The sequence below is a fragment of the Takifugu rubripes genome, chromosome 2 (assembly GCF_901000725.2).
Source record: "Takifugu rubripes chromosome 2, fTakRub1.2, whole genome shotgun sequence".
NCBI lineage: Eukaryota > Metazoa > Chordata > Actinopteri > Tetraodontiformes > Tetraodontidae > Takifugu > Takifugu rubripes.
The window spans coordinates 7,671,517-7,683,554 of NC_042286.1; the positions used below are offsets into that span (position 1 = coordinate 7,671,517).

Sequence of the window (12,038 nt, forward strand, 5' to 3'; positions counted from 1 at the left end):
CTAGTCACTTTAATCATTTTTTAATGGAGCAAATCAAAAAAAAATACTGCACCATGATACAAACACATAAATTAGGGTTTACAGATAAAGGACAGATAGTCTATATACACAGGGTACATTGGAAGCATCACCTTTAAGACATCATAATCAGACATGTAGAGCTAATGGAAACATTTGAAACGTCTGACCCCCCACAGTGTGTTGTGAGTCAGAATTCTCCCCCTCAGGAGGGGGCTGCGGCAGACAACAGCCATTTGCTGTTTTGATCGACGACGTTATGCGTGCTGCCGTTCCAGCTCTGCTTTAAAGCCTGCCGGTCCAGTTTGTTGAGCGCCTGAGAGCAAAGGCGCAGATCCTGGACCAGCTCTGATAAACCATCCAGAGCTCCAGTGTCCCAGGGGCCGGACACCTGACATCCTGTGACACAAACGGCTCATCAGCACCCACAGTCTGGCTTGCAAGCCCTGCATTTACCTGCTACTCTGCGTTCACATTACGATCACACTTCCTGTAGTAAAAAACTGTCTTTCCTCTATAAGTGTGTCTGTACCTTCAAGGTTTAGAAGGGTCAAAGGTCGAGATGCTTCCTTGAGGTGCGTCAGAATGTTCTGAAGTCCTGCTGATGTAACTTGAGGATTTCCTGATATGTTCAAGCTCACCAAAGTTGGACAAGATGGAAGGCACCTAAAGAAGAAATGGACTAGATTACGCCCAGAGTTCCCAGTATGTATCAAAGCAGGTACGCAGACACACACATACCTGGCCAAGGTGGCAACATTAGCATCTGTCAGCCCGTTAGCTGCCAGGCTCAGGTGGGTTAGAGAACACTTGTCCTGTTGAAAGACAGATTCTTAGTCTCTACTAAAATACAAACATGATAAACCTCAAACATGTTCAACGCTAGATTTGTTAAACCTCAGACTCAAACGGAACATTGGCGTGTAAACCTGTGAGAGTGCAGAGGTGAGGTGTTGCAATGGCAGGAAATCCACAACACCCTGGCACACTGCTGACAGGTCAAGGTGTGTGAGACTGTGTAGGGGCAGAGTCTTCAAGACGAGCTCGAAGCCAGTGGAGCCCAGAGCATTATGGGACAAAGACACCGATCTGAGGAGACCTCTGCCTGAAAGGTCAAATCAAACAGTGGTTCGTGATCCTGTTTTCAACGTGATCTATACATTTCATGAAGGTTAGAGGCTCAGCAATGCAGACAGTCACCTGCCAGGGCGCTGGCGAGCAGCAAGCGATGCTGCTGAAGGAATCGAGCGGTGAGTTGACAGGCCTGCAGCGACAGCTTCACCAGCACCGGGCAGCCCGACAGCAGGCAGGACAGGGCCTCGGACACTCCGTCGCCCAGCGGGTTCATGCTGAGGTTGAGCTCCTCCAAACACTGGAGGGAAAAGGAGGACGAGATTTCATGTGACCAACGTTGGATTACGTTTGAAAACTGGTTCCCAGCTGAGCTTTTTACCGGAAACGCCGATTGGCTCTGTCCCTGTAATGCGCCGACGGCCTTCTCCAGCCCTTCTGCTGTAATGCAACAGGCTGAAATGTCCAGCACCTGCAGACGGGGCATGGTGACGGTCGTGGAGACCAACTCGGGCAGAAGCTCGTCGTCAAGCCGGTTGCCTGAAAGACGCAGCTCGGTGAGGCTGGACTGAAGTTTCAGGGCGCGGAGGAGCGGCCTGAGGGAGGAGGGGCCCAGGCTGAGCCCACACGCAGACACAGAGGAGCTTCCGTGGACCTCACAGAGCCGGGTCACCTGCTTGTTTTCATCTGCAGGGAGATAAAGAGGTGATGCGTCCCTGCACAAGCTCTAATAGTGCGGCTGTTTGAAGTTCTGCGTGTGTTTGGTTCTCACCCACTGCCAGGCTTTGACAGGCTTTCTTGTAGCGTTCGGGGAGAGGAGGAAGATCCCAGGAACAAACTTCAGCCAGAACCTAAAAACATGGAAACGTCACTGTAATTCTCTCCTGGTAAATAACAAACAACGGCAGGGGTGCGGAGCACCGTACTCACCTCTTCATTGGTGTGCAGGACAGTGAGCAGAAGGTCTTGCGGGGAGAGCAGAGCACCCTCTTTCTGGAGGGAGAGGCGAGGCAGGAGGCCACACTTCTGGTAGTAACGCTGAGATGCCTGTTCGCACAGCCAGGACACCGTGCACGAGTCGGCCTCACTGGGGCGAAAAATGAAGACACATTCACTGATAAGAAAAGGACTAAAAGGCACAAGCAGTAGCTTATTGAACACATTTTAATCTATTCAGATTAATAAAAGAGGCAACAACCAACCTTTGAGGAACAGGAATGAGGAACACATCTTCCTGAACTCTGACCCTCACTCTGATTGGCGGAGCAAGACACGAAGGCACGGCGGGAGGCTGACAGATATGAGATAAATGCACGTACTAGTGAAACAGCTGGAGGAGAGTAATACAATATATGTGCAGATTAGAATAAAACAGCATCACAGTGGGGTGCGTTACTTTCTTCACTCAACACTGTCTACAAACGTTGAGTCAAGTTGGTTAGGATTCTAATCTGTGATCAGCTCAGTTACAAACTGAAAATGTGTTTAAAAATACTGCTTCAGCTATATTTAACTGGAGAAAAATGCGAAAATTAAATTGTGATAAAAAAAAAATCTACAATTGGTGGATACAGGGCATTAAAATGGACTCAGGATCATTTCTCGTTTTCGAGCAGCTTCATTGAGCACGTATCAAGAAATGTGACAGAACTATGACAGATAGAATCAATGGGAAGTTTTCAGATTGTCTAATATATTCTATATAATGCTGTGTCAGGAGGCCTGAGATCTGAAACATCTGAGGTTGAATTTCTCACTTGAGCACGTATTTGTGGTGAAGTTGCGTTTGGTCTCATGTCGTCCACCTCTGTAAAGATGGGGCTTTGTGGCCTGCTGACTTCACGCCTTCCGAGTCTAACCATTCCATTATAAAATATATATTATCTCCATGCACCCGTTGGTAAAACAACAGAAGACAGAATTCTAGTCACTTTAATCATTTTTTAATGGAGCAAATCAAAAAAAAATACTGCACCATGATACAAACACATAAATTAGGGTTTACAGATAAAGGACAGATAGTCTATATACACAGGGTACATTGGAAGCATCACCTTTAAGACATCATAATCAGACATGTAGAGCTAATGGAAACATTTTGAAACGTCTGACCCCCCACAGTGTGTTGTGAGTCAGAATTCTCCCCCTCAGGAGGGGGCTGCGGCAGACAACAGCCATTTGCTGTTTTGATCGACGACGTTATGCGTGCTGCCGTTCCAGCTCTGCTTTAAAGCCTGCCGGTCCAGTTTGTTGAGCGCCTGAGAGCAAAGGCGCAGATCCTGGACCAGCTCTGATAAACCATCCAGAGCTCCAGTGTCCCAGGGGCCGGACACCTGACATCCTGTGACACAAACGGCTCATCAGCACCCACAGTCTGGCTTGCAAGCCCTGCATTTACCTGCTACTGCGTTCACATTACGATCACACTTCCTGTAGTAAAAAACTGTCTTTCCTCTATAAGTGTGTCTGTACCTTCAAGGTTTAGAAGGGTCAAAGGTCGAGATGCTTCCTTGAGGTGCGTCAGAATGTTCTGAAGTCCTGCTGATGTAACTTGAGGATTTCCTGATATGTTCAAGCTCACCAAAGTTGGACAAGATGGAAGGCACCTAAAGAAGAAATGGACTAGATTACGCCCAGAGTTCCCAGTATGTATCAAAGCAGGTACGCAGACACACACATACCTGGCCAAGGTGGCAACATTAGCATCTGTCAGCCCGTTAGCTGCCAGGCTCAGGTGGGTTAGAGAACACTTGTCCTGTTGAAAGACAGATTCTTAGTCTCTACTAAAATACAAACATGATAAACCTCAAACATGTTCAACGCTAGATTTGTTAAACCTCAGACTCAAACGGAACATTGGCGTGTAAACCTGTGAGAGTGCAGAGGTGAGGTGTTGCAATGGCAGGAAATCCACAACACCCTGGCACACTGCTGACAGGTCAAGGTGTGTGAGACTGTGTAGGGGCAGAGTCTTCAAGACGAGCTCGAAGCCAGTGGAGCCCAGAGCATTATGGGACAAAGACACCGATCTGAGGAGACCTCTGCCTGAAAGGTCAAATCAAACAGTGGTTCGTGATCCTGTTTTCAACGTGATCTATACATTTCATGAAGGTTAGAGGCTCAGCAATGCAGACAGTCACCTGCCAGGGCGCTGGCGAGCAGCAAGCGATGCTGCTGAAGGAATCGAGCGGTGAGTTGACAGGCCTGCAGCGACAGCTTCACCAGCACCGGGCAGCCCGACAGCAGGCAGGACAGGGCCTCGGACACTCCGTCGCCCAGCGGGTTCATGCTGAGGTTGAGCTCCTCCAAACACTGGAGGGAAAAGGAGGACGAGATTTCATGTGACCAACGTTGGATTACGTTTGAAAACTGGTTCCCAGCTGAGCTTTTTACCGGAAACGCCGATTGGCTCTGTCCCTGTAATGCGCCGACGGCCTTCTCCAGCCCTTCTGCTGTAATGCAACAGGCTGAAATGTCCAGCACCTGCAGACGGGGCATGGTGACGGTCGTGGAGACCAACTCGGGCAGAAGCTCGTCGTCAAGCCGGTTGCCTGAAAGACGCAGCTCGGTGAGGCTGGACTGAAGTTTCAGGGCGCGGAGGAGCGGCCTGAGGGAGGAGGGGCCCAGGCTGAGCCCACACGCAGACACAGAGGAGCTTCCGTGGACCTCACAGAGCCGGGTCACCTGCTTGTTTTCATCTGCAGGGAGATAAAGAGGTGATGCGTCCCTGCACAAGCTCTAATAGTGCGGCTGTTTGAAGTTCTGCGTGTGTTTGGTTCTCACCCACTGCCAGGCTTTGACAGGCTTTCTTGTAGCGTTCGGGGAGAGGAGGAAGATCCCAGGAACAAACTTCAGCCAGAACCTAAAAACATGGAAACGTCACTGTAATTCTCTCCTGGTAAATAACAAACAACGGCAGGGGTGCGGAGCACCGTACTCACCTCTTCATTGGTGTGCAGGACAGTGAGCAGAAGGTCTTGCGGGGAGAGCAGAGCACCCTCTTTCTGGAGGGAGAGGCGAGGCAGGAGGCCACACTTCTGGTAGTAACGCTGAGATGCCTGTTCGCACAGCCAGGACACCGTGCACGAGTCGGCCTCACTGGGGCGAAAAATGAAGACACATTCACTGATAAGAAAAGGACTAAAAGGCACAAGCAGTAGCTTATTGAACACATTTTAATCTATTCAGATTAATAAAAGAGGCAACAACCAACCTTTGAGGAACAGGAATGAGGAACACATCTTCCTGAACTCTGACCCTCACTCTGATTGGCGGAGCAAGACACGAAGGCACGGCGGGAGGCTGACAGATATGAGATAAATGCACGTACTAGTGAAACAGCTGGAGGAGAGTAATACAATATATGTGCAGATTAGAATAAAACAGCATCACGGTGGGGTGCGTTACTTTCTTCACTCAACACTGTCTACAAACGTTGAGTCAAGTTGGTTAGGATTCTAATCTGTGATCAGCTCAGTTACAAACTGAAAATGTGTTTAAAAATACTGCTTCAGCTATATTTAACTGGAGAAAAATGCGAAAATTAAATTGTGATAAAAAAAATCTACAATTGGTGGATACAGGGCATTAAAATGGACTCAGGATCATTTCTCGTTTTCGAGCAGCTTCATTGAGCACGTATCAAGAAATGTGACAGAACTATGACAGATAGAATCAATGGGAAGTTTTCAGATTGTCTTATATATTCTATATAATGCTGTCAGGAGGCCTGAGATCTGAAACATCTGAGGTTGAATTTCTCACTTGAGCACGTATTTGTGGTGAAGTTGCGTTTGGTCTCATGTCGTCCACCTCTGTAAAGATGGGGCTTTGTGGCCTGCTGACTTCACGCCTTCCGAGTCTAACCATTCCATTATAAAATATATATTATCTCCACGCACCCGTTGGTAAAACAACAGAAGACAGAATTCTAGTCACTTTAATCATTTTTTAATGGAGCAAATCAAAAAAAAATACTGCACCATGATACAAACACATAAATTAGGGTTTACAGATAAAGGACAGATAGTCTATATACACAGGGTACATTGGAAGCATCACCTTTAAGACATCATAATCAGACATGTAGAGCTAATGGAAACATTTTGAAACGTCTGACCCCCCACAGTGTGTTGTGAGTCAGAATTCTCCCCCTCAGGAGGGGGCTGCGGCAGACAACAGCCATTTGCTGTTTTGATCGACGACGTTATGCGTGCTGCCGTTCCAGCTCTGCTTTAAAGCCTGCCGGTCCAGTTTGTTGAGCGCCTGAGAGCAAAGGCGCAGATCCTGGACCAGCTCTGATAAACCATCCAGAGCTCCAGTGTCCCAGGGGCCGGACACCTGACATCCTGTGACACAAACGGCTCATCAGCACCCACAGTCTGGCTTGCAAGCCCTGCATTTACCTGCTACTGCGTTCACATTACGATCACACTTCCTGTAGTAAAAAACTGTCTTTCCTCTATAAGTGTGTCTGTACCTTCAAGGTTTAGAAGGGTCAAAGGTCGAGATGCTTCCTTGAGGTGCGTCAGAATGTTCTGAAGTCCTGCTGATGTAACTTGAGGATTTCCTGATATGTTCAAGCTCACCAAAGTTGGACAAGATGGAAGGCACCTAAAGAAGAAATGGACTAGATTACGCCCAGAGTTCCCAGTATGTATCAAAGCAGGTACGCAGACACACACATACCTGGCCAAGGTGGCAACATTAGCATCTGTCAGCCCGTTAGCTGCCAGGCTCAGGTGGGTTAGAGAACACTTGTCCTGTTGAAAGACAGATTCTTAGTCTCTACTAAAATACAAACATGATAAACCTCAAACATGTTCAACGCTAGATTTGTTAAACCTCAGACTCAAACGGAACATTGGCGTGTAAACCTGTGAGAGTGCAGAGGTGAGGTGTTGCAATGGCAGGAAATCCACAACACCCTGGCACACTGCTGACAGGTCAAGGTGTGTGAGACTGTGTAGGGGCAGAGTCTTCAAGACGAGCTCGAAGCCAGTGGAGCCCAGAGCATTATGGGACAAAGACACCGATCTGAGGAGACCTCTGCCTGAAAGGTCAAATCAAACAGTGGTTCGTGATCCTGTTTTCAACGTGATCTATACATTTCATGAAGGTTAGAGGCTCAGCAATGCAGACAGTCACCTGCCAGGGCGCTGGCGAGCAGCAAGCGATGCTGCTGAAGGAATCGAGCGGTGAGTTGACAGGCCTGCAGCGACAGCTTCACCAGCACCGGGCAGCCCGACAGCAGGCAGGACAGGGCCTCGGACACTCCGTCGCCCAGCGGGTTCATGCTGAGGTTGAGCTCCTCCAAACACTGGAGGGAAAAGGAGGACGAGATTTCATGTGACCAACGTTGGATTACGTTTGAAAACTGGTTCCCAGCTGAGCTTTTTACCGGAAACGCCGATTGGCTCTGTCCCTGTAATGCGCCGACGGCCTTCTCCAGCCCTTCTGCTGTAATGCAACAGGCTGAAATGTCCAGCACCTGCAGACGGGGCATGGTGACGGTCGTGGAGACCAACTCGGGCAGAAGCTCGTCGTCAAGCCGGTTGCCTGAAAGACGCAGCTCGGTGAGGCTGGACTGAAGTTTCAGGGCGCGGAGGAGCGGCCTGAGGGAGGAGGGGCCCAGGCTGAGCCCACACGCAGACACAGAGGAGCTTCCGTGGACCTCACAGAGCCGGGTCACCTGCTTGTTTTCATCTGCAGGGAGATAAAGAGGTGATGCGTCCCTGCACAAGCTCTAATAGTGCGGCTGTTTGAAGTTCTGCGTGTGTTTGGTTCTCACCCACTGCCAGGCTTTGACAGGCTTTCTTGTAGCGTTCGGGGAGAGGAGGAAGATCCCAGGAACAAACTTCAGCCAGAACCTAAAAACATGGAAACGTCACTGTAATTCTCTCCTGGTAAATAACAAACAACGGCAGGGGTGCGGAGCACCGTACTCACCTCTTCATTGGTGTGCAGGACAGTGAGCAGAAGGTCTTGCGGGGAGAGCAGAGCGCCCTCTTTCTGGAGGGAGAGGCGAGGCAGGAGGCCACACTTCTGGTAGTAACGCTGAGATGCCTGTTCGCACAGCCAGGACACCGTGCACGAGTCGGCCTCACTGGGGCGAAAAATGAAGACACATTCACTGATAAGAAAAGGACTAAAAGGCACAAGCAGTAGCTTATTGAACACATTTTAATCTATTCAGATTAATAAAAGAGGCAACAACCAACCTTTGAGGAACAGGAATGAGGAACACATCTTCCTGAACTCTGACCCTCACTCTGATTGGCGGAGCAAGACACGAAGGCACGGCGGGAGGCTGACAGATATGAGATAAATGCACGTACTAGTGAAACAGCTGGAGGAGAGTAATACAATATATGTGCAGATTAGAATAAAACAGCATCACAGTGGGGTGCGTTACTTTCTTCACTCAACACTGTCTACAAACGTTGAGTCAAGTTGGTTAGGATTCTAATCTGTGATCAGCTCAGTTACAAACTGAAAATGCGTTTAAAAATACTGCTTCAGCTATATTTAACTGGAGAAAAATGCTAAAATTAAATTGTGATAAAAAAAAAATCTACAATTGGTGGATACAGGGCATTAAAATGGACTCAGGATCATTTCTCGTTTTCGAGCAGCTTCATTGAGCACGTATCAAGAAATGTGACAGAACTATGACAGATAGAATCAATGGGAAGTTTTCAGATTGTCTAATATATTCTATATAATGCTGTGTCAGGAGGCCTGAGATCTGAAACATCTGAGGTTGAATTTCTCACTTGAGCACGTATTTGTGGTGAAGTTGCGTTTGGTCTCATGTCGTCCACCTCTGTAAAGATGGGGCTTTGTGGCCTGCTGACTTCACGCCTTCCGAGTCTAACCATTCCATTATAAAATATATATTATCTCCATGCACCCGTTGGTAAAACAACAGAAGACAGAATTCTAGTCACTTTAATCATTTTTTAATGGAGCAAATCAAAAAAAAATACTGCACCATGATACAAACACATAAATTAGGGTTTACAGATAAAGGACAGATAGTCTATATACACAGGGTACATTGGAAGCATCACCTTTAAGACATCATAATCAGACATGTAGAGCTAATGGAAACATTTTGAAACGTCTGACCCCCCACAGTGTGTTGTGAGTCAGAATTCTCCCCCTCAGGAGGGGGCTGCGGCAGACAACAGCCATTTGCTGTTTTGATCGACGACGTTATGCGTGCTGCCGTTCCAGCTCTGCTTTAAAGCCTGCCGGTCCAGTTTGTTGAGCGCCTGAGAGCAAAGGCGCAGATCCTGGACCAGCTCTGATAAACCATCCAGAGCTCCAGTGTCCCAGGGGCCGGACACCTGACATCCTGTGACACAAACGGCTCATCAGCACCCACAGTCTGGCTTGCAAGCCCTGCATTTACCTGCTACTGCGTTCACATTACGATCACACTTCCTGTAGTAAAAAACTGTCTTTCCTCTATAAGTGTGTCTGTACCTTCAAGGTTTAGAAGGGTCAAAGGTCGAGATGCTTCCTTGAGGTGCGTCAGAATGTTCTGAAGTCCTGCTGATGTAACTTGAGGATTTCCTGATATATTCAAGCTCACCAAAGTTGGACAAGATGGAAGGCACCTAAAGAAGAAATGGACTAGATTACGCCCAGAGTTCCCAGTATGTATCAAAGCAGGTACGCAGACACACACATACCTGGCCAAGGTGGCAACATTAGCATCTGTCAGCCCGTTAGCTGCCAGGCTCAGGTGGGTTAGAGAACACTTGTCCTGTTGAAAGACAGATTCTTAGTCTCTACTAAAATACAAACATGATAAACCTCAAACATGTTCAACGCTAGATTTGTTAAACCTCAGACTCAAACGGAACATTGGCGTGTAAACCTGTGAGAGTGCAGAGGTGAGGTGTTGCAATGGCAGGAAATCCACAACACCCTGGCACACTGCTGACAGGTCAAGGTGTGTGAGACTGTGTAGGGGCAGAGTCTTCAAGACGAGCTCGAAGCCAGTGGAGCCCAGAGCATTATGGGACAAAGACACCGATCTGAGGAGACCTCTGCCTGAAAGGTCAAATCAAACAGTGGTTCGTGATCCTGTTTTCAACGTGATCTATACATTTCATGAAGGTTAGAGGCTCAGCAATGCAGACAGTCACCTGCCAGGGCGCTGGCGAGCAGCAAGCGATGCTGCTGAAGGAATCGAGCGGTGAGTTGACAGGCCTGCAGCGACAGCTTCACCAGCACCGGGCAGCCCGACAGCAGGCAGGACAGGGCCTCGGACACTCCGTCGCCCAGCGGGTTCATGCTGAGGTTGAGCTCCTCCAAACACTGGAGGGAAAAGGAGGACGAGATTTCATGTGACCAACGTTGGATTACGTTTGAAAACTGGTTCCCAGCTGAGCTTTTTACCGGAAACGCCGATTGGCTCTGTCCCTGTAATGCGCCGACGGCCTTCTCCAGCCCTTCTGCTGTAATGCAACAGGCTGAAATGTCCAGCACCTGCAGACGGGGCATGGTGACGGTCGTGGAGACCAACTCGGGCAGAAGCTCGTCGTCAAGCCGGTTGCCTGAAAGACGCAGCTCGGTGAGGCTGGACTGAAGTTTCAGGGCGCGGAGGAGCGGCCTGAGGGAGGAGGGGCCCAGGCTGAGCCCACACGCAGACACAGAGGAGCTTCCGTGGACCTCACAGAGCCGGGTCACCTGCTTGTTTTCATCTGCAGGGAGATAAAGAGGTGATGCGTCCCTGCACAAGCTCTAATAGTGCGGCTGTTTGAAGTTCTGCGTGTGTTTGGTTCTCACCCACTGCCAGGCTTTGACAGGCTTTCTTGTAGCGTTCGGGGAGAGGAGGAAGATCCCAGGAACAAACTTCAGCCAGAACCTAAAAACATGGAAACGTCACTGTAATTCTCTCCTGGTAAATAACAAACAACGGCAGGGGTGCGGAGCACCGTACTCACCTCTTCATTGGTGTGCAGGACAGTGAGCAGAAGGTCTTGCGGGGAGAGCAGAGCACCCTCTTTCTGGAGGGAGAGGCGAGGCAGGAGGCCACACTTCTGGTAGTAACGCTGAGATGCCTGTTCGCACAGCCAGGACACCGTGCACGAGTCGGCCTCACTGGGGCGAAAAATGAAGACACATTCACTGATAAGAAAAGGACTAAAAGGCACAAGCAGTAGCTTATTGAACACATTTTAATCTATTCAGATTAATAAAAGAGGCAACAACCAACCTTTGAGGAACAGGAATGAGGAACACATCTTCCTGAACTCTGACCCTCACTCTGATTGGCGGAGCAAGACACGAAGGCACGGCGGGAGGCTGACAGATATGAGATAAATGCACGTACTAGTGAAACAGCTGGAGGAGAGTAATACAATATATGTGCAGATTAGAATAAAACAGCATCACAGTGGGGTGCGTTACTTTCTTCACTCAACACTGTCTACAAACGTTGAGTCAAGTTGGTTAGGATTCTAATCTGTGATCAGCTCAGTTACAAACTGAAAATGTGTTTAAAAATACTGCTTCAGCTATATTTAACTGGAGAAAAATGCGAAAATTAAATTGTGATAAAAAAAAATCTACAATTGGTGGATACAGGGCATTAAAATGGACTCAGGATCATTTCTCGTTTTCGAGCAGCTTCATTGAGCACGTATCAAGAAATGTGACAGAACTATGACAGATAGAATCAATGGGAAGTTTTCAGATTGTCTTATATATTCTATATAATGCTGTCAGGAGGCCTGAGATCTGAAACATCTGAGGTTGAATTTCTCACTTGAGCACGTATTTGTGGTGAAGTTGCGTTTGGTCTCATGTCGTCCACCTCTGTAAAGATGGGGCTTTGTGGCCTGCTGACTTCACGCCTTCCGAGTCTAACCATTCCATTATAAAATATATATTATCTCCATGCACCCGTTGGTAAAACAACAGAAGACAGAATT

The 12,038-nt window shown here is 48.3% G+C and overlaps 4 protein-coding genes across 4 annotated transcripts; all 4 read right to left on the minus strand.

Moving 5' to 3' along the window:
- Positions 1-4: 4 nt before the first annotated feature.
- LOC115248852 (tonsoku-like protein) lies at positions 5-2,968 on the minus strand. The gene is made up of 10 exons (XM_029832728.1): positions 2,847-2,968; positions 2,292-2,380; positions 2,020-2,176; positions 1,862-1,940; positions 1,472-1,776; positions 1,219-1,390; positions 948-1,123; positions 760-833; positions 551-684; positions 5-417 (listed from the first exon to the last, which is right to left on the minus strand). The coding sequence occupies exons 1-10, from the start codon at positions 2,949-2,951 to the stop codon at positions 224-226; spliced, it is 1,485 nt and encodes a 494-aa protein (XP_029688588.1). The 5' UTR covers positions 2,952-2,968; the 3' UTR covers positions 5-223.
- A 48-nt stretch (positions 2,969-3,016) lies between these two features.
- LOC115248854 (tonsoku-like protein) lies at positions 3,017-5,979 on the minus strand. The gene is made up of 10 exons (XM_029832731.1): positions 5,854-5,979; positions 5,303-5,391; positions 5,031-5,187; positions 4,873-4,951; positions 4,483-4,787; positions 4,230-4,401; positions 3,959-4,134; positions 3,771-3,844; positions 3,562-3,695; positions 3,017-3,430 (listed from the first exon to the last, which is right to left on the minus strand). The coding sequence occupies exons 1-10, from the start codon at positions 5,956-5,958 to the stop codon at positions 3,237-3,239; spliced, it is 1,485 nt and encodes a 494-aa protein (XP_029688591.1). The 5' UTR covers positions 5,959-5,979; the 3' UTR covers positions 3,017-3,236.
- A 44-nt stretch (positions 5,980-6,023) lies between these two features.
- On the minus strand, positions 6,024-8,985 carry LOC115248853 (tonsoku-like protein). Its single transcript, XM_029832729.1, has 10 exons — positions 8,865-8,985; positions 8,310-8,398; positions 8,038-8,194; positions 7,880-7,958; positions 7,490-7,794; positions 7,237-7,408; positions 6,966-7,141; positions 6,778-6,851; positions 6,569-6,702; positions 6,024-6,437 (listed from the first exon to the last, which is right to left on the minus strand). The coding sequence occupies exons 1-10, from the start codon at positions 8,967-8,969 to the stop codon at positions 6,244-6,246; spliced, it is 1,485 nt and encodes a 494-aa protein (XP_029688589.1). The 5' UTR covers positions 8,970-8,985; the 3' UTR covers positions 6,024-6,243.
- A 49-nt stretch (positions 8,986-9,034) lies between these two features.
- Positions 9,035-11,994, minus strand: LOC115248855 (tonsoku-like protein). Its single transcript, XM_029832732.1, has 10 exons — positions 11,873-11,994; positions 11,321-11,409; positions 11,049-11,205; positions 10,891-10,969; positions 10,501-10,805; positions 10,248-10,419; positions 9,977-10,152; positions 9,789-9,862; positions 9,580-9,713; positions 9,035-9,448 (listed from the first exon to the last, which is right to left on the minus strand). Exons 1-10 carry the CDS (start codon positions 11,975-11,977, stop codon positions 9,255-9,257), a joined length of 1,485 nt encoding a protein of 494 aa, XP_029688592.1. The 5' UTR covers positions 11,978-11,994; the 3' UTR covers positions 9,035-9,254.
- Between the last annotated feature and the right edge of the window lie 44 nt (positions 11,995-12,038).